The sequence below is a fragment of the Gouania willdenowi genome, chromosome 1, assembly GCF_900634775.1.
Source record: "Gouania willdenowi chromosome 1, fGouWil2.1, whole genome shotgun sequence".
NCBI classification, from domain to species: Eukaryota; Metazoa; Chordata; class Actinopteri; order Blenniiformes; family Gobiesocidae; genus Gouania; species Gouania willdenowi.
In genome coordinates this window covers 40863885-40884533 of record NC_041044.1, presented here as the reverse complement: position 1 = coordinate 40884533, position 20649 = coordinate 40863885, and the positions used below count along the sequence as shown (strand labels likewise).

Sequence of the window (20649 nt, the reverse complement as noted above, 5' to 3'; positions counted from 1 at the left end):
TGTAACAGCAGCCACTGAGACTCTACAGACAAATGCACTGAAATGATTGGACAGCTTTTATTTCAGGCGTTTGTTTCCTCCTTTCACAGATGCATCTGGACTCTCCAGAGGCTTTGGGAGTTTTAAACACACTCTTTGAGTCGGTGGCCCCTTCCTCTCTCAGACCTGTGGACATGCTGCTCAAAAGTATGTTCACCATCCCAGCAACCATGGTGAGAACCTCATCTGACAACAACCCCAACACCTTCTTTTGGATGACCTGATTAAACCAGTCCAATGTTTTTGTTTTTTTTTTGTGATATTTCAGGCGTCTGTAGCTACAGTTCAGCTTTGGGTTTCTGGGATCCTGGCAGTGCTCCGGGTCCTGGTCTCCCAGTCTACTGAGGACATTGTGCTGTCTCGGGTCCATGAGCTGTCCCTATCCCCGTACTTCCTCTCCTGCGTCACCATCCAGCAGCTGCATCAGCAAAACCTGTCCTCCAATGGGCCCCGGGCAGCCGACTCGCTCTGTGAGCAGGAAACAAACAGCGAGGAACAAAAAGCTCCACCTGAGGAAACCTTTGCAAGGTTTGTGAGTTTGTTTACCAACTGGTGAAGCTTTTAATGAGCAAGGATTAAAAGATGTTTTTCTTCCTTTTTTTTATGTCATGTAGGCAGTTTGTGTAATTTTCCAACATTTATCCATCTTAATCCTCTTTCCTGTTTTCCTCTGTTAGGTTTCTCCTTCAGCTGGCCGGCGTGTTGCTCGATCACATTTCTACCAGACGAGTTAAAGTGGACATCACAGAGCAGCAGCACACCTTTTACTGCCAGCAGCTGGGCACGCTGCTCATGTGTCTTATACACGTGTTTAAAAGTGGTAAGCTATAACACGGTATTTATCTAATATGAACGTGAGAACAGACATGAGTGTGATCTGTTTCTCCCAGGGATGTTTCGCAGGATAACGGCTGCTGCCAGTCGCCTCCTGAAAGGAGAAGCTGCAGGCAGCGAGGCAGGACTTTTTTACCCTTTAGAGGGTCTGAACAGCATGGTGCAGTGCCTCATCACTACCCACCCCTCACTGGTTCTCCTCTGGTGCCAAGTGCTGCTCATAATCAACTACACCAACTACTCGTGGTGGGCAGAGGTTCATCAGACACCAAAGTAAGCAGAGAAAGACATGTACTGTAGTTTCTGGACTATAAGACACAAGGGGTTCACAGCAGCACAATGACATATTTAAAGACAATAATAATTTGTTTTCAAAATGTTTTTTAGAACAACTAGGTGAAACTGAATTATTTCCCACAGCACACTTGACAGTCTCTCACGGCACACTTTGGTTGGAAAAACCCTGGTCTAATGTGACGAGGCTCAATTTTTTGGCTGCATGAAGCTTGTGAATCTGGAAAAACTCCATAAAATAGCTGCGTCACTGTTTAAGCCACAGGGTTCAAAGTGTGGGAAAAAAGTAGTGGCTTATAGTGAGAAAATGACAGTATATGGGATGAATATAGTAATTTCCTGAATCGATTAATCACGATTAGATTTAGATTCAGTATTGATTGATTGATCTTTCAAATTTTACTTGGATATTAATAAGATGATTACAAACTTCTGACTTATATTGGGGCGTCTTACCCAGCTGAGCTTCATCTGCCATATTTGCACAGGTGCAGCAAGATTATTGCGTGAGACTGCTGGGATTAGAGTAAAAAAAAAGATTTTGTCACCTATGAAACATTTTTTGAAAATTTCAATGAATATTGATTTACGATGGATTAAATATATGTATATTTTTTAGTGATTGAACAAGACAAATGACTGAATGAATGGTTCAGATGTTAAACTGAATTTTAGAGAATCTGTTTCTCTTTGTGTTTAATCTTGTCTCTTCATCAGGAGACAAAGCCTCTCATGCACAAAGCTGCTGAGTCCTCACTCCTCAGGGGAAGCTGGAGAGGACAAGCCTGAGTCACAGTTAGCCATGGTCAACAGAGAGATTGTACACAGAGGAGCCCTCATCCTCTTCTGTGACTATGTGGTGAGATTATCTACATATCATTGGAGTTTAGGCATATTGGGTTTCCTAAAGTCATTGTCAATAAATCTGCAGAAATTTCATAAACCTATTTTTTTTTTTTCTCAAAGTGCCAGAACCTCCATGACTCTGAGCATCTCACCTGGCTAATTGTTAACCACGTGCGTGATCTCATCAGTCTTTCCCATGAGCCTCCAGTGCAGGACTTCATCAGCGCCGTGCACCGCAACTCTGCAGCCAGTGGCCTTTTTATCCAGGCCATCCAGTCCCGCTGTGACAACCTCTCCACTGTAAGTGAACCCACGACGCTGATGAATAATAAATTCAAGTGTTAACATATTTCTGGTTTATTCAGCCTACGATGTTAAAGAAAACTCTCCAGTGTTTGGAAGGCATCCACCTGAGTCAGTCTGGGTCTCTGCTGATGCTCTATGTGGATAAGATGCTCAGCACACCATTCAGGGTTCTGGCCCGCATGGTGGACACGCTGGCATGTCGCAGGGTAGAGATGCTGCTAGCAGAAACACTGCAGGTATCAAAAACTTGCAGAGACAAAAAAACTACTAAACTAAGTTAAAAACTTGAGTATGAATGATGTTGGTGTATATTCATATCTTTGTTTTTATAATCTTCCTCCTTTAGAACAGTATTGCTCAACTACCAGTGGAAGAGCTGGACAGGATTCAGGAATACCTGCAGACCAGTGGTTTGGCTCAGAGGTAATGATTGTCTGCATTAGAGCCACTTTAAATCCTGCTGTTTATTTAGTGTGAACATGTTTGATGGTTGTCCCAGTTTACAAATCCAGTTGAAGCACTGGTTTTCTTAGTGCATTTCTGACAGTTTTTTTTTATTTATTTATTTTTTTTTGTATTGCCTGTCCTTCTCTGTCAGGCATCAGAGGTTCTACTCCCTGCTGGATAGATTCAGAGCCACTGTCGCTGACACCAGCAGCCCCACACCACCAGTTACATCCCACCCACTAGATGGAGCTCCTCCTCCTGCCCCAGAGCTGGTTGCTACAGATAAGGTGATATAAGAGATTCTGCAGGGCGTGAATAACAAAGGGGTGGTCAATTTCAACGGGAACTAAAGAGCAGCAATGTTTGGAATATTCAAAAATATAAACCTTTCATGGGAATTATTTATTAGAATTAATCGGAAAGTGGGATTAATTTTAAAAAGATGATGCTAAAATATATGTTTCTAGCTATATTTAACATCTCTTGAGAGCCAACCTTTAATTTAGTAAGTTCCTTCTTTCCTGTTTAATCCCATGGAAAGTTTGCAACTTCAAAGATTCCTTGAATTTTATAACTTTGAAGTTGAAATGTAATGTTTTGCAATTGTATTATTTTACAAGGATGCTAATATTTCACTTTGGATATGATAGTTCTGGTTAATGCCAATAAACAAATCTATGTTAAAAGTTAAAAGTTAATTTTTAAATATTCCCAGAATTCTCAATGTTTAGTTCCCTTAAATATTTACCAGAAAATGTTCATCCCTTAGCATATATTTTCATCAGTTCTCTTCTTCTCTCAGTTTCCTTTGCATCACATTAAATACAGTATAACTTGTTAATGATTGTTCTGGTTTCATTGTATAACATTTCTTATGTTTTTATGCTTAATACTTTTTTTGGTTTTGTTTATAGGAGTGGTACGTTGCCCTGGTCAAGTCTCAGTGCTGTTTGCGTGGAGATGTTTCTCTTTTGGAGACGACGGAGCTCCTCACCAAACTACCTCCTGCTGATCTTCTCAGTGTCATGAGCTGCAAGGTAACCTTTCAAATTGAGCTCATTTTACTGACTCGTCCAACGCCATGAATTGGTTTTCTACTCAAAGTAGGACCTACTGCACAGGAGCTGGGCGACCATGGCTCAAGTGGTAGTGGGTCGTCTTCTGATCGAGAGGTTGGGGGTTCGATCTCAGTATCTGACTATGTGTCGAAGTGTCCTTGGGCAAGACACTGAACCCTAAGTTGCTCCCAGTGGTCGACTAGCGCCTTGCATGGCAGTCCTGTCCCACTGGTGTGTGAATGTGAGAGTGATTGGGTGAATGAGCTGATATGTAAAGCGCTTTGAGACTGTTTCAGTGTGGTGATAAAGCGCTATATAAAATCAAGTCCATTTACCATTTTAGCTGTTCTACAGAAAAATATGGAAAGCTGTCTGAGCATAAATTAGACATCCGTGATTAAAAACCACAGTTAAACTCTTTTGAAAATATTACAACTAATCATGGAGCTGGATTTGGTTTATTTTTTTTTAAGTTTATTATTATTTGCTCAATTGTATATGGATATATATCATCAAGTTGTTCCTTGTTTTCTTGCAGGATTTCAACCTGAGCTTGTTGTGTCCATGTTTGAGCATGGGTGTACAGAGGCTGGCTCGAGGTCAGGGATCACTTTTGTTGGAGACGTCTTTGCAAGTGACCCTCGAGCAACTGGCAGAGGTCACAGGGTCACTTCCTCTCCCACATCAGTCGTTCTTGCCACCATCTGAACCACAGCTCTACTGGGACAAGCTTGGTGACCTGTACGGTAAGAAAAGAGTTTTCCTAAGTCGAGCTTGATAAGTTAACTCTTGTCACATTGTAAGTGCTTTGTGTTTCAGATAAGCCAGGTTTCTATCCCAGAGTGTTGTGCCTTTGCAGAGCTTTGTCTCAGTATCTGTTGAGTGTCAGCCAGCTGCCTTCATCAATGCACATCCCCACTGACAAGGAGCATCTGATCACCACCTTCACCTGCACTGCCACTGAGGTCAGATACTAGTCATGGATCCGAGTAGCTTTTAAAACAGACATGGGCTATTGGTGGCCTGTGGACCACATGCAGTCCTTGATGTAATTTTGTCTGACCCCCAAAAGTAAATGTATAAAATCAATCCAGAAATGCACAAATTGATTTAAATAAAAGATCCAAAATGACTGCAAAATATATAAGATGACAACAACAATAGACAAATTGACTCTAAAAAGTTCAGAGATGACTATAAAACTACACATAAGTAACAGAAATATAGAAATTAAAAACAGAAACACAAAAATAGACAAATTGACTCTAAAAACTTCAAATGTGACGATAAAAATGCACATAATAGAAATATAGAAAATAGCAGCAAAATACGCAAATTTACTCCAAAAACTTCAAAGAAGATTATAAAATACACAAAAGTAACAAATATGGAAAATAAAAACAGAAATGCACAAAACAAAAATACACAAAACAACAAAAATGCACAAATTGACTCCAAAAACTTCACTTATGATTATAAAAATAGACAAAAGTAACAGAAATATTGAAAATAAAAAAGAAACACAAAACAACAACAAAAATGCACAAAATGGCAGAAAAACATGTTTTCTCCTGCATTAATGTATAGATTGGTCTAGAATGTGGCCCTTGGATCAAATTTCATCACATTTTTGGACCCCACTGTGATGAAAGTTGTGTGTTTCTGATTAGATTCTGCAAGACGTTCTTATCTGATGTGTAAATTGATGCATATTGAGTGAATGTCCAACGTAAAACCAGCAGATCTGAATGTCTGACCGCTTCTTTCACTGACTGGTTTCATCCTGTCTTGGACCAGGTGGTGGTGTGGCGTTTGCTGCAGGACCAGTTGCCCCTGAGCGTGGACTTGCAGTGGGCCCTGTCCTGCTTGTGTTTGGCTCTGCAGCAGACTTGTGTCTGGAACATTCTCTCCACCCCTGAGTACAGCACACATACCTGCTCTCTGATCTACTCCATACGCCTCATTATAGCTGCAGGTAATAAATGCAGCACCATACATTTCAACACGTAAGGCTGCATCACATCCCAGTGATCAATGCTAATCTAGCTCTTATTTTAACTCTGTCTCATAGTGGCTGTGAGTCCCGGTGATCAACTGCTGCATCCAGAAAACAAAAAGACCAAAGGAGAACAAGGTTCTGAGGGTGATGAGGTTGACTCGCCTCGTGCTGGTCGTGAGTACTATTTTAATATTGTGTGTTTAATATTGAAGACATTTTTTATTTCATGAGTCCCTGACCTGTGCTGCAGACATGCGCGAGTGGCAGGCCTGTGAGATCATGGCTGAGCTGGTGGAAGGTCTGCAGAGTGTCCTGTCCTTGGGTCACCATAGAAACGCAGTGTTCCCGTCTTTTCTCACTCCAACATTACGCAACATTGTCATCAGTCTGTCTCGGCTTCCGTTGGTCAACAGTTACACTCGAGTGCCTCCTCTGGTTAGTGGTAATGCGACATGATGTTGGTGGTTTTTACTGGGTTTGTGTTGATGTGGTTTTGTCTGTTTACAGGTTTGGAAACTTGGCTGGTCCCCTCAGCCTGGGGGAGAGTTTGGCACAACATTGCCTGAGATTCCTGTGGACTTCCTGCAGGAGAAGGACGTCTTCAGAGAGTTTCTCAATCGCATTAACACACTTGGTATGGAAACGTGTATAGATATGAAAAATCATATTTTTCTAAAGAATGTTCAATGTGTTTGTATTTATTTTATTTGTTCCTGTTGCGTTCAGGCTGGAGCAGCAGGACTCAGTTTGAGGAGACTTGGGCCACTCTGCTGGGGGTGCTGGTCACCCAACCCATCACTATGGACCAGGAGGAGGAGACTCAGCAGGAGGTATACATTAGGGGTTCTAAAATTGGGGTTCGAGGACCTTAAGGGATCCTCGAGCCATAGCTTGGGGATCAGTGAAATAATAATGCAAATAGCAAATCTACATTTGTCTATTATTATTATTTCGTTTCTTGATTTTTTTACTTAAAAAAAATTTACAAATGAATGCAATATCATTTTTGTTTTATAGGTAGGGCAATTCAATATGCTTTACGTAATTAAAAAGTGCAACAGACAACATTTAACAGTTCATTCGCAGTAGAGAAAAATAGTGCCTTTAACTTGGATTCAAAAATGTTGGGGGCATATAGCTTTATTTAATTTTATTAATACGCTTCTGTCCCCCCTTTCTCGAATATGTCAAACTGAAAAAAACTAAAACTTTGTCTCTCCGTAATGTGTTTCTGGTAATAATTGTATATTATTTGTGTTTAGGAGGACTTGGAGCGTACTCAGTTGAATGTACTGGCAGTGCAGGCCATCACCAGCCTGGTGCTGAGTGCCATGACTTTACCCACTGCTGGAAACCCTGCAGTCAGCTGTCTGGAACAGCAGCCGCGCAACAAGAGTCTAAAAGCCCTGGAAACACGGTAAATACGGTAGCTCTGCACTATCATCAACTTCCTGTGTAGCAGCACGAGAAAGGTGTTTAGTTAACGGGATGTTTGTGGTGGTGGTGGTGGTGTTTTTTTGCTCAGGTTTGGGAGGAAACTGGCAGTGATCAGGGGTGAAGTGGAAAGAGAGATTCAAGCTTTGGTGTCAAAGAGAGACAACATTCACACTTACCACCCGTACCACGCCTGGGACCCCGTGCCCTCGCTGTCAGCTGCCTCTGCAGGTAACAAACACTCTCTAACATCAACCAATTTCAACCCTGCTTTATCCATTTAAATTGTTGCAAAGGGTGAATTTTCATGGTTATCTTCTTGTTACAGCTGGTACATTAATCAGCCACGAGAAGCTGCTGCTTCAGATCAACACAGAGCGAGAGATCGGTAACATGGATTACAAACTGGGGCAGGTAGGAAGCTGGAAATTAATGTTTGGACATTACCAACATGTTTTAAGGGGTGATTTAAATTCAGATTATTTACTGCTGTAATCATTCTTCAGGTGTCAATTCATTCCGTTTGGTTGGGAAACAACATCACGCCTCTGAGGGAGGAAGAATGGGGTGAAGATGAAGAAGATGAGGCAGACACTCCAGCACCGACTTCCCCACCTTTATCCCCCATTAACTCCAGGTCAGACATGGAACACTGGACAGCACTACACAAGTATTCAACTTAAATCAGATTAAGACATAACATAATGTAGGCCTCATAGATCAATAAATCAAAGATCCAAAAAACAAAAGATGTAAAAGGTTGAAATTCTTGCTTGAAAGTTTGTTTTGATCTCGACTGTAAACACTCTGTTTATTGACTAATGCTTATATAATCACACAAAAGGCTGCGCTTTGAAGAAATGCCATTATTTTCTGTCAGGACTCTACAATATTTTTTTAGGTTTTTTTTATATAGAAATACATTAAGTTTACAGTAATGCTGCATTACTATTGTCTTTGCACTTTCAAAGGGGAAAATAAATTGATACATTACTTTAAAAGCTTTCATTTGTATTTAATTTAAATGATCATACGTTTTTGTTAGCCAGACAAGAAGTGTCGTTACACCATTTATTGAATCACATTATTGTTTACTATAATCCCCAAATTGTGCAGCACAATTATTGACATCGTCGGAAAGGTTGCATTGCATTGTGGGATGCGGAGTCTTGTGATGTCTGGTTTCTTCATCAGGCAAGGAGGACAGTGATTCAGTTAACATTTGTTGTAGTTTAGTTTATTTCAGTGAAAACAACAGAAATGTTTTGGGAAATCATCAGTTTTGGGGAAAACTCAATAAATCACAGTGAGAATGAAATAAAAACACTTCAATGCATTTGTCTGCGGGACTCTACATCCCACAATGCAATGGGAGAAACCTTTTTAACAATGTCAATAAGAGCGTTTACAGTGGAGATCAAAACAAACCTTAAAACAGCAATTTCAACGTTTTACATCTTAAAAAATGATCGTCTCCAGCAGCTTGAAATGTGTATAAATTGTGACATTTCTTATGCACAACATGTATATTTACTGTTTGCCTTCAGGAAGCACCGTGCTGGAGTTGATATTCATTCGTGCTCCCAGTTTCTCCTGGAGCTGTACAGTCAGTGGCTGATCCCTGGCTCCCCCACTAACAGGAGGACTCCCACCATCCTGATCAGTGAGGTGGTCCGATCGGTGAGCCCTGATTAGTAGAGATAATATTTATTTTCTAAGATCTTCCCGGTCAATAATTAAACCATCTCCTGCTCTGCTTCAGCTGCTGGCAGTGTCGGACCTGTTCACAGAGAGGAACCAGTTTGACATGATGTTCGCCACCCTCATGGAGCTGCAGAAGCTCCACCCACCAGAAGATGAGATTCTCAACCAGTACCTGGTCCCTGCCATCTGTAAGGCCGCTGCAGTGCTGGGCATGGTCAGTAGTGCACTGTGTGAGGGGGAGAATATTTCAAATGCTTTATTTCCATTTCTTTTGTTTAAAGAGTACTTGTAGTGGAAATCTATGTAACAAAAAAATGTGTTTAATGTATTACCAATAAACAAAATATGTGTCCCTTTTTCATAAAAAGACACATTAAAAGGACTTTTTTAGAAATAAACCCGTGTATACCAAAAACATTTGTAATTGCAACTATTTCTAAATGGTGTATTTTGTTGAAAAATTCCAGCGGTGCCAATACTTTCGTCCATCTCTGAAGAATCGCCAAAGCTTTTGTAGATACAAAGTTTGATGGTAATCTCTATTGTGAGAATATCTCGGCCTTCAAGACCTTGTTTGAATTTGAATTTCAGGACAAAGCCATTGCGGAGCCCGTGTATCGCCTGCTGGAGACGACGCTTCGCAGCACGCACCTCCCCAGCCGCATGGGGGCGCTGCACGGCGTGCTCTACGTGTTGGAGTGCGACCTTTTAGACGACACCGCCAAACAGCTCATCCCCACTGTCTCAGAGTACCTACTGTCCAACCTCAGAGCTATCGCTCAGTGAGTGTCCCATTCACTCGTACATGCAAACCATAATTAATCCAGGTGACAATGAAACACCTCAAGGACACCATGTGTTAGTGTGCAGAAAAAGAGGAAGCAGCCATCTGTGTATTGTGACACTAAGAGGATCTTTGAATCCGTTGTTTTTATCCCAGTTAATAAGGTGATAGAAAAGAGTGCAGTGGAAGTTCCTGCCTTTGACAGTTGAAGCTAATCTCTGGTGGATTTGGCAGTAATCTTTGTTCTTGGTGTTACTCACGCACTTTGAGCATTTCTTGTTTTTTTTTGTTTTTTTTGCAGTTGTGTGAACTTGCATAACCAGCAGCACGTGTTGGTAATGTGTGCTGTGGCTTTCTACATGATGGAGAACTATCCACTGGACGTAGGTGCTGAATTCATGGCAGGCATTATACAGGTAAAAGAAACACATGTAGGGCCTCCCATTTTACAATTTCCCAAATTCCATTTCAGGAAATACCAGTGTTTCCCATACATTTATTTGTGGCGTCCCGCCACTAATAGATTTTGGCGCTGTATGTCCTCACTCTGTGTGTATGTGGCATGTCATTACAACACTTTTGGTGGTGGTATTCATCGCCTCCGCCAATAAAATCAAAGACGACGACGCGCAATCCTTTTATGGACCTGATCTAGTGTTGTGGTAGTCGAGACCGGTCTTAGTCTCGAGACCAAATTTTAAAGGTCTTGTCTCAGACTCTGAAGCATTTTGACTCGGTCTTGTCTCGGACTCGGGATTTTCTCTCAAGACCGTTCGAGACCAGACCATTTTTAAACTTTTTTATAATGTGATAATAACACGGAGAAGCACGGGATAAAACAATCTTTTATTCATTCTTTAATCCACCCTGTATAATGACTGCAACCTTCCTGTGTGTGTGTGTGTGTGTGGTGTGTGTGTGTGTGTGTGTGTGTGTGTGTGTGTGTGTGTGTGTGTGTGTGTGTGTGTGTGTGTGTGTGTGTGTGTGTGTGTGTGTGTGTGTGTGTGTGTGTGTGTGTGTGTGTGTGTGTGTGTGTGTGTGTGTGTGTGTGTGTTGTGTGTGTGTGTGTGTGTGTGCGCAGAGAGAGAGAGAGAGATTGATTGATCACATGACTGTTCCAGGGTTTGAGTTTGTTTTATTTAGTTTCACATCTGCATTTTTTTGCCTAATTTATTTAACATTATTATTATTATTATTATTATTATTTAATTTAAGTAAATTTGATTTTAGTCATTTTGTTATTCAAATGTATTCATTTTAAGTAGATTTTAATTCTAACTACTTTTTTTTTTTTTTTTGCGTGTGATGCATTTATTTCTTTATTGAGATATTAATATGGCCGTTTGTTTAATTTGATAAAAAAATTACTTTCAATTTTGTTTAAGACACTGTGATATAGTTCTATATTTAAGCCAAAATATTAATTAATGGCATTACAATTAGTGTATTGTCTTTATGCCGGTACCTGAGGACTTTGTGGATGTTCAGAAGGAAAACCATGGGATGTTCCATGGATATAAAATGATGCATTTGAAGTGCATTCAGGCTGGTTACGTGTTCACTAAAGATACGATCAGTGCCAAAAATACTGGATCTGCACGGTGTGCAGCTGAGTAATGGGTAGAGAGTGAAGCTTGCAGCAAGGAGTCGCCATACATAGGATGGATGTTGTCACAGGATTTCCAAGTATCTCGATGATTCAGAAAAAAAATTACAAAAGAAAAAAAAAAAGTCTGAAAAATAGAAAAAAACAAACCAAAAATAATTGCACAAAAAACTGAGAGAAAAAGTCTGAAAAACTGAAAAAAAAAAAACTAACCCAAAAAAAGAAATTAAAATGTCTGAAAAACAGAAAAAACAAACTAAAAAAAAAAAATACTAAGAAAAACAAAAAAATTACTCTGAAAAACCGGAGAGAAAAAAAAGTCTGAAAAACAGAAAAAAACAAACCCAAAAAGAAATAACGCAAAAAACAGAAAAAATTAGCAAACAAAAAAAAAAAACTTCAGAAAAACCAGATTTATTTTTTTTCTCTCCAGTGAATGGAATACGCTTCCATAGTATTGCATGTAACCGTAATAAAAGCCCCGCCTCCTGTTGGTTCCATTTCTGTAACTTCAGGTGTGTGGTGTGATGGTGTCGGCCAGTGAGGACTCCACTCCGTCGTTCATCTACCACTGCGTCCTGCGGGGTCTGGAGCGCCTCCTGCTGTCGGAGCAGTTGTCTCGCGCTGACGGAGAAGCTCTGGTGAAGCTGAGCGTGGACAGAGTCAACGTGCCATCCCCTCACAGGGCCATGGCTGCACTGGGCCTCATGCTCACCTGCATGTACACTGGTAAGTCAGATTGGACCCTGATGTAGCCATTCTCAGTTTGTCCGGTCTGTTACATGCTGTTGACGAATAAAGCCCCGCCCCTTTTTCCTCTTACTGTGACTTGTTTTCTGCATGTTGAACATATTTTCTGTGTCCCCTACCTCTAACCCCTTTTACGTTAGCCTTTACTAACGCCAACATTACTTCCTTTGTAGGGCCTCCTATTTTCCATTTCAAAATCTCCCAAATACTGTTTCAGGGAAAAATAATATTTTAAATGTGTGAGACTGTCCCAAAACATGCATGTGAGGCCGGGTTGGGATCAATTACATTTTTCAATTATGTGTTTAATTATCCATGTTCAATCATGATTATGGTGACCGGCATTTTTTCCAGTTACAATTAGAAATACAATTATTATTATTTTTCCTATGAAAGTCAATTACAATTACGTTCTCAATTACTGAAGTTCAAATTTAATTAAATACAATGACTGAGCCTTTAATAAATCAGCTGTAAAAAATATCGTCCAATTTCTTTTTTTATCTCTTGGTCAAATCTGAACCCGATTACAATTCAATTATGATTACAATTATAATTACGTCATTGTACGGTAATTAATTCTTAATTATACAGTTATAAATAACCCCACCAACCCTGTGGCATATGTCTCTCATGGGCGACCCTGGCTTAGGTGGTCATGTTCTGATCGAGAGGTTGGGGGTTCAATCCCAGTCTATACCTGTCTGTGTCAAGTGCCCTTGGGCAAGACACTGAACCCTGCGTTGCTCCCAGCGGTCAACTAGCGCCTTGCATGGCAGCTCAGTCCCATTGGTGTGTGAATGAGCTGATATTGTGAAGTTCTTTGAGATTACTTCAGTGTGGGGATAAAGCGCTATATAAATCAAGTCCATTTATCATTAACATTCATGTTTAACCCGTTTTTTCTCTATTCAAAATCAGACCCAGATTGCTCTCTCATTGTCCCCTCTCACTGTTTTAGAAGTAGCTTTAAGAAATTTACAAACACAACCAAATTCTGACCTGAATCTTGTGATTTGAGTGTCCCTCTCCCACGTCTAACGTCTCCCCCCTCTCCACACGGTGCCACCCCCTTCTCATCCTCTCAGCGGTGCTTGCGTCGGGTTCAGACGCGACAGGGGTTAGAGGTCAGGTTGACGCTGCTGTAACGGAGGCGGTGGGCGTCACGGCAGGTCATGTTGGTTTCTCCTCAGGCAAGGAGAAAGCCAGCCCTGCCAGCCGCCCCGCCCCCTCTGACCCTCAAGCCCCGGACAGCGAGTCCATCATCGTTGCCATGGAGAGGGTGTCGGTGCTGTTTGACAGGTGCGTGGTTCAACCCTCCTTTTATCGTCAAACTGACCCCAGGGATATTTGCCTCCAGAAAATGATTTTTAGAAAATCGTTGACCAAGTTCATGAGTCGGGCAATTTGTTTATTTTTGTAAATAAATAACCCCTTTATAATGAAACCATGACCTGTTCTCTAGCGCCACCATCAGGCCAAACATTTAAATTACAATTAATTTATCTTGAATAGTTTTCATCCAAATTTTCTGACAACATTAATGACCACGATAGTACGAAGAACCCTATTGGTTGTGGTGATGATATGACCTTTACTGCCACGCCGCCATCAAGTCAAACTTTTGAGTTTTAAAGTTAGTGCTGTGTTTTTCATCCTTGGAGTTGGACCCCATGTGCGGTTGCATAAAACGTCTAGTAACTGGTTAAAAAACAAAAAAAGCTTATATTTAAAAAAGAACTGAATTATTATTTTACAAATACACAATAAATATCAAATAACTATTTTATACTTAAACATTCTCAAATATAAATCTGTTTCAAATGAAATGCAGTATAAAAATACCGGAAGTGGTGCACTTTGTGCACTAATCCTGGCTACTCTCTCTGTAGTACACTTCAATAAACATACTGTAAATGTCCCTGGGATCACTGGACATTTGTGACATCAAAATGGGGTCATGACCCGAAAAAGGTTGGAAACCACTGAGTTAGTATATCTTGAACATCTTTCATCCAAATCTTTTCTAATTTGGGGTGCACATTCATGACTCTCACTGAGTCAACCATATTGATTGGTGTTGGTGACCCCCCTTTTTTCCTGCCCTAAACATATTTATGTACTTATTTTTATCTCCTTTTTTGGACCATGTTCCAAAGAAAATTCATCAAAATTAAGAAAAGGAGAGTGGTGGCCCGAACAGCTCCCCAGTTTGATTGATATGGGGTCAAATTGACCCCAAGAATAATAGGAGGATTAACTTTGTTTACAATCGTGTAACTGCGACTTCCTGTTTTCAGGATCAGAAAAGGTTTGCCCAGTGAGGCGCGTGTGGTTTCCAGGATTCTGCCCCAGTTTCTCGACGACTTCTTCCCTCCACAGGATGTCATGAACAAGGTCATCGGAGAGTTCCTGTCCAATCAGCAGCCTTACCCACAATTCATGGCCACTGTGGTGTACAAGGTCAGTGGGATTCTAAATGGAAAATACACACACAGCTAGGACTGAAACACAAGCTTCTGATTGATAAATGTAACTTATGATTCTTGTAACTGCCAGAGCTAGATTCTGAAAAGCATAGAGATGACTGTACTAGATTATAGTTGCAAGCTCTTTATATAAAGATCTTATGTAATACTGAAATTTTTGTTTATTTTCTATAAAAGTCCTTTTGGAGCAGCTAGGAGTTAGTTAAACCTGACATTTCCTCAGACAGGTTGTGCATCAGAATCGTAAGAAGAGTTGGGGCACAATCAGTGACCCGACTACATGTCGAGAAAACGTATTAGCTACGTTGTAGTTACGCAGCGGTTTCGCATCAGTTATGCAGTGGTTACACAGCAGATACGCAGCGGCCACACAGCAGATAAGCAGCAGATACGCAGTGGTTACGTGGCAGATACGCAGTGGTTACACGGCAAATACCAATTGGTTACGCGGCGGATACACAGTGGTTACGCGGCGGATAAGCAGTTTTTCCGCGGCGGATACGCAGTGGTTACGCGGTGGTTAAGCAGCAGATACGCTGCGGTTAAACAGCAGATATGCAGCAACTACACAGCAGATACGCAGCAGATACACAGCGGTTACGCAGCAGTTACACAGCAGATATGCAGTGGTTATGCAGCAATTACACAGCTGTTACGCATCCAGTGGAAATTGGGTGTAATACAAGGTGGTCGAAGTTTGAGTAAATGCAACCTTCATCCATCGGAAAAACCGGAACCACCGTTGTGTTGGGTCACCCACTATAGTGGTAGTTTTTTTTTTTTTTTTCTTAAACCTAAATACATCAAAGATTATAAATTTAAAAAAAAAAGTGCTGCCAGAAAATTAAGCTTATGAAGATAATTGATGTAATCTATTAGTTTAGAAAAACATATCAGCTGCTGTCAGTCGACCAGGTGGTTTCAGATCATGTACTTGTGATTTGAAGAATGTGGGATATTTAGCTCTGAGATGCACCGTGACCTTTACATGTGAACTTAATCGACCCTGAATTCCAAATGTTTATTTTAATAAAAATTCTAAAGGTGAAAAAAAAAATCCTCTCTAGTTAGTTACTTACTTAAATGTGATTTGCCGTGTATACGATGTATGTCAGTTGTTATATACATTTTTAGAGTTTTTTATCGTCCAGAATTGAATGCACATTGTGGATCCAAATGGTGAGTATCTCTATAATTCCAGGTGTTCCAGACTCTTCACGCCACAGGTCAGTCGTCCATGGTGAGGGACTGGGTGCTGTTGTCTTTGTCAAACTTCACACAGAGAACACCTGTGGCCATGGCCATGTGGAGCCTGTCCTGCTTCTTTGTTTCTGCTTCAACCTCCCAGTGGATCTCAGCTCTGTATCCTTTTACATTTTATGGAGGACAGATTGTTTTCAGCTGTATCGCTGTCGAACGTTTCACATTTTCTTTATCACTTTGTCTTGGATGAACTGATACTGTTGTAAATTATCTATATGGAGCTTTGCAGGGGGAAAACCAGTGTTTCTCAGTATTTCTGCTCCTTTATAACAGAGTGACAAAAGTCAGTAATGTCAGCATTCAGGAAACTTACACATCTGAGCATTACATTGTTCTCTACAGGAACGGTGATAAAGGTCTTTGTATATTTTTTTCTGTATTTTTGTGTTATGAGTCATTTTGTGTATTGTTTTGTTTATATTTTTATAGGCTTGTATATTTGTGGAGTCATTTTGTGTATCTTTTGCTTTTTGTAATGTTGTGTTTGCTATGTAATTTTTGCGTGTTTTCTTCTTTTTGTTTATTTTTGTCGGTTTTCATATTTTTTTAGTTGTTTACTGTATTTTTGGAGTCATTTTGAATAACTTTTTGGTCATTTTGTATATTTTTGGAGTTGTCTTTTGTGTTTAAAGTAATTTTGTGTATTTATTTTGTTGTGTTGTACATTTTTGTCATTGTCTATTGTTTTTGAAGCCATTTTGTGTATTTTCTGGTGTAATTTTGTGTTTTTTGAATCAATTTTGTGTATTTTTCATGTCATTTTGTATATTTTTATTTTTGCAGTCTTTTTTGTGTACTACTTTTGTCCATTTGTGCATCTTTTATGTTTTTTTTATTGTTTTATATGTGCTGTGTTTTTGTCATTTTGTTTATTTTGGTTGTTTTTTTTTATTTTTGTAGTTGCTTACTGTATTTTTGGAAGTAATTTTGTCTATTGTTTGTATGTGTATATTGTTTGGAGTCATTTATAATTACGATGTATTTTTCTTAAAGTGATAACTAATAACTAAAAGGTGTTATTTCATCTCTGGCCTATAAAACTCTTCAAACTGAGTTTCCACTTTCCTTAACTGGTTTTTACCCAGTCTTCCTCATGTGATCAGTCGAATGGGCTCCAGTGAGGTGGTGGACGTTAACCTGTTCTGCCTAGTGGCCGTTGACTTCTACAGACATCAGATCGATGAGGAGTTGGACCGTCGCGCTTTCCAGTCCGTCTTTGAGACGGTGGCGTCTCCGGGGAGTCCTTATTACCAGCTGCTGGGATGTCTGCAATCAATCCACCAGGACAGGCCCCTCTGAGGACGGACCAGAATTAGAGTATACACCCTTCCCCAGGGCTGTGATGAAAGGACAGACCTGCAGGTTTTTATTTAAGTGAGAAAAATCTGCAGTGTCATCGTCTTTCTTCACTTTTCACTGATATTAATAGATCTATATATAGACTGGAGTCCGTTTCAAGGTGAAAAGTCAAAGAGCAGCACCTTTTTAAACCTGAATAAAGGAGATGAATACATATAATGAAAATAATCGAAGAATTAACTGGATCAGTTTATTTTCTTGTACGATTTTGCTCGATTGTTGTAAGAAGAAAAAAAAAAACAAAGTAAAATAAAACGCAAAGTATTATTCACTATATTTGAAGTTCCCGTTTTTAGAGGCGCTTTTGTTAGCCATGCTAATGTTGTAGCTGTGATGCTAACACTAACTTCTAGTCACAGCTAGTAGTCGTCATTTCATAGGCCTGTACTTCACAATGGTTTTCTTATTTTTAAGTTTGTTTTTCCAAAAGCCATAAGCTGATGTCCGGTGTTTGAGTCGAGTTGTTACAAACGGGTGTGGAGAATATTAACGATGACAGTACTTGAACAGAAACTATCATTTCTCATTGGATTTTTCATTAATAGCACGCCAGAAACACATCTGCCAGTTTTCTCTTTTGAGCAGTAGCAAAAGGGCAAAGTTCTTCCTCTGTCTTGTATTTTTGCTATTTCTATTTTCCTCTCCACTCACCGTATAATTGTCCTCCTTTCTGTTTCTTCTACTTTTCAATTCTCAGGATGAGTAAAAACGTGACTGTAATATTGTAACAAGACTGGAAGTCAATTCCACTCTTTTGTAACTTGTAAAAAGTAATTGTATAGTAGCGAGGAAGCAAATGGTGTGAAGAGATATATGAACTTTGTAAAGAGCGAACTCAGATAAATGTGACGTCGTAAAGGATGACTCGGCAGAATGAGTTTAAAGAGTAAAGACTCATCTCTCTGTACAGACACTTGCCTTAGACTGAACATGTATGTCTTGTACACTGAAGGCTTGATAGCATGCTTAGCATTACTGCTGTATTTTCTTTTCTTTTTCTTCTCTGTTATACTTACTATTGTATTTCCATGAGCACGGTTGCCACGGCAGCGTGAGCGAGAGATGCAACACACAGTCCAAAGTAAGCCTTGTAACCTTAGTGACCAACCGCCGCATTGACAAATCAAGAGGTGAGGGAGTAGTGGAGCAGCTTTTGTTTCTGTCCAGCTTTAAATGTAACGTATCACTGAATACTGTTAAATATTCCCCTCGTTCAACGTTCACAAAACTGAAATACACATGATGACACAGCACTTAAATACTTGAAGTACCTCTAATGTTTACGATGGGGGTGCTTTGCTTTCTGTAGTAAACGTAGTCGTGATGAGCATGAGATACTGACAACGTTTTTTTAATGTCTGGGGCAATGACTGTTTTTTTTTGTTCTATTGATATCAGTGTTAATTTTTTTGACTAAAAGTTTTCTTCATTTTCCGTTTGCTACATTTGAAGTGATAATAACAAGACTATGGCTAATTCAGTTTAACTTTATTTATATAGCGAAAATTACAACAATAGTCATCTAGAAGTCATGTCAAAATATAAACTTCTTAAGAAAAAAAACCCAACAAATTCACATGAACATGCAAATTAAAAAAAAATACTAATGTGAACTATTAATAAAATGTGTTTGTTTACTAATAAAAACTAAACTACAATTTTGTCAGCAATCAGAACTCATGTGGTCTTGTGCATTGATTATATCAAATCAGGTTTATCAATGGAATTTAATCTTTTTTTTTTTTTTTTACACAAAAAGAAGCATAAACTCTTCACACCGAACGCGACTTCAGTGTAATTCAAAGTCACTTGAAAAGTTCCAGCAACGTAGATGGTACGATTGAGTCACATGTCGCTTGACATTGCGTCATTTACATTGCGTTTGAATGAAATCTAGTCGCCAGAGTCGGTGCGTTCACACCGAACGCACCTCCACTATAGTTGCTTAAATCGGCCGTGTTGAATCTCTTAAACAGTCGCGCTTTTTGCCCCCTTCATTGCTTCATGTACCCCAATGACGTGACAACCGGAGGAGTGACGTGGGATTGCCCATTTGATGTCGCGACACATTGTCACTCAAAGTCGCTTGAAAAGTTCAAAATGTTATACTTTGAGCGACCCGGATCGTGCGATTGAGTTGCTGGACACGAAAAAATCACGTCATTTACATTGAGTTTGAATGAAATCTAGTCGCCAGAGTCGGTGCGTTCACACCGAACGCGACTCCACTATAGTTGCTTAAATCGGCTGTGATGAGTCTCTTAAACAGTCGCGCTTTTTGCCCCTTCATTGCTTCATGTACCCCAATGACGTGACAACCGGAGGAGTGATGTTGGATGTCGCGACACAGTGTCACTGTCGCATGAAAAGTTCAAAATGTTATACTTTGAGCGACTCTGAACGTGCAATTGAGTCGCTGGATGTGCGCAAATCGCGTCATTTACATTGATTTTGAATGTAATCTAGTCGCCAGAGTCGCGTTTAGTGTAAACTCACCTTTATGCTTCATATTTTCGTCGACTAAAACCTTAATGTCATTTAGTTGACTAAAACTAGCCTATAACTAATATTAGACCTGATGACTAATTGTTGACTAAAACTAGGTTGTATTGTAGTCAAGACTATGACTAAAACAGAAATTATATTTTTATGTCAAAATTAACGCTGGTTGATGTATAAAAATGACTCCATTAAAGACAGTCCTGTGTGACGAAGCTTCAGCAATAATTATAAAGTCTGTATTTCAAAGGCTTTTTAAATCAATTAGTAAAAAAATTGATGACGAAAAAAAAAACAACCTTTCGACCCCCCCATGACATGTTTCCCTGACATAAGAACAGTAAAGACTCTCTACAGGGGGTAATGAGATTACCTACAAGCTTTTTGTGCTTCTGTAACTGATTAAACACACTTACCTTTCATCACCCTCTTTAACACAAACTGTTACCAATCATTAGAAAACAACAAGAACCAAGTATTTTACATGTATTTCAGTATTTTCTCTTTCTTTTTCTTTTTCTTTTTGGACACGTCTTCTTTCTGGACTTGATGTAAAAGCACAGACTAAACAAAGCGGTTCCCTCTAGATCTTTAGGCTGGTTCCTCGACGGGATGTTGAAGCTCTTATTTTATGTTTTTGTTTTTTTGAAGAATTGCCTGTAAAAACATGACGAAAAGAGATTGTGTATTTCGGTTGATTTTATTCTGTTCGACAAATGAATAATCACTGCATATGGTCTGTTGTAGAAATAAATTATTTAAGAAGTTGAGCAGCTTTGGTTTGATTCTGTTGTCTTATAATCCAAACTTGTATCCATATTTATCATATATGAATCTAGTTTTGACTGAATTATATGGCGTGCAGAATGTAAAAACTCAGTCACGGTTTCATAACCGACATATTTTGAACATGTAGCTCACTTTAGCTCATTTTTCTT

At 39.6% G+C, this 20649-nt stretch overlaps 1 protein-coding gene across 9 annotated transcripts in view; it reads left to right on the top strand.

Moving 5' to 3' along the window:
• The window catches only part of htt (huntingtin), a 48506-nt gene extending 28027 nt beyond the window's left edge, over nt 1-20479 (top strand). For 4 of the 9 annotated variants that reach the window (XM_028453722.1, XM_028453702.1, XM_028453713.1 and 1 more), the window contains 30 exons: nt 90-212; nt 308-567; nt 717-859; nt 930-1146; nt 1885-2026; nt 2134-2313; nt 2379-2555; nt 2666-2742; nt 2918-3053; nt 3681-3803; nt 4363-4570; nt 4644-4789; nt 5622-5799; nt 5896-5997; nt 6074-6258; nt 6331-6457; nt 6550-6653; nt 7086-7240; nt 7349-7488; nt 7586-7671; nt 7764-7894; nt 8805-8937; nt 9020-9175; nt 9553-9743; nt 10047-10161; nt 11867-12080; nt 13190-13403; nt 14402-14564; nt 15792-15952; nt 16939-17152. In XM_028453722.1, coding sequence (XP_028309523.1) covers nt 90-212; nt 308-567; nt 717-859; nt 930-1146; nt 1885-2026; nt 2134-2313; nt 2379-2555; nt 2666-2742; nt 2918-3053; nt 3681-3803; nt 4363-4570; nt 4644-4789; nt 5622-5799; nt 5896-5997; nt 6074-6258; nt 6331-6457; nt 6550-6653; nt 7086-7240; nt 7349-7488; nt 7586-7671; nt 7764-7894; nt 8805-8937; nt 9020-9175; nt 9553-9743; nt 10047-10161; nt 11867-12080; nt 13190-13403; nt 14402-14564; nt 15792-15952; nt 16939-17152 — 4701 coding nt within the window. Of the gene's footprint in view, nt 1-89; nt 213-307; nt 568-716; nt 860-929; nt 1147-1884; nt 2027-2133; nt 2314-2378; nt 2556-2665; nt 2743-2917; nt 3054-3680; nt 3804-4362; nt 4571-4643; nt 4790-5621; nt 5800-5895; nt 5998-6073; nt 6259-6330; nt 6458-6549; nt 6654-7085; nt 7241-7348; nt 7489-7585; nt 7672-7763; nt 7895-8804; nt 8938-9019; nt 9176-9552; nt 9744-10046; nt 10162-11866; nt 12081-13189; nt 13404-14401; nt 14565-15791; nt 15953-16938 lie in introns of those variants that run through there. The other 5 variants (XM_028453752.1, XM_028453731.1, XM_028453683.1 and 2 more) reach the window with 4 other exon arrangements.
• Nucleotides 20480-20649: the final 170 nt, after the last annotated feature.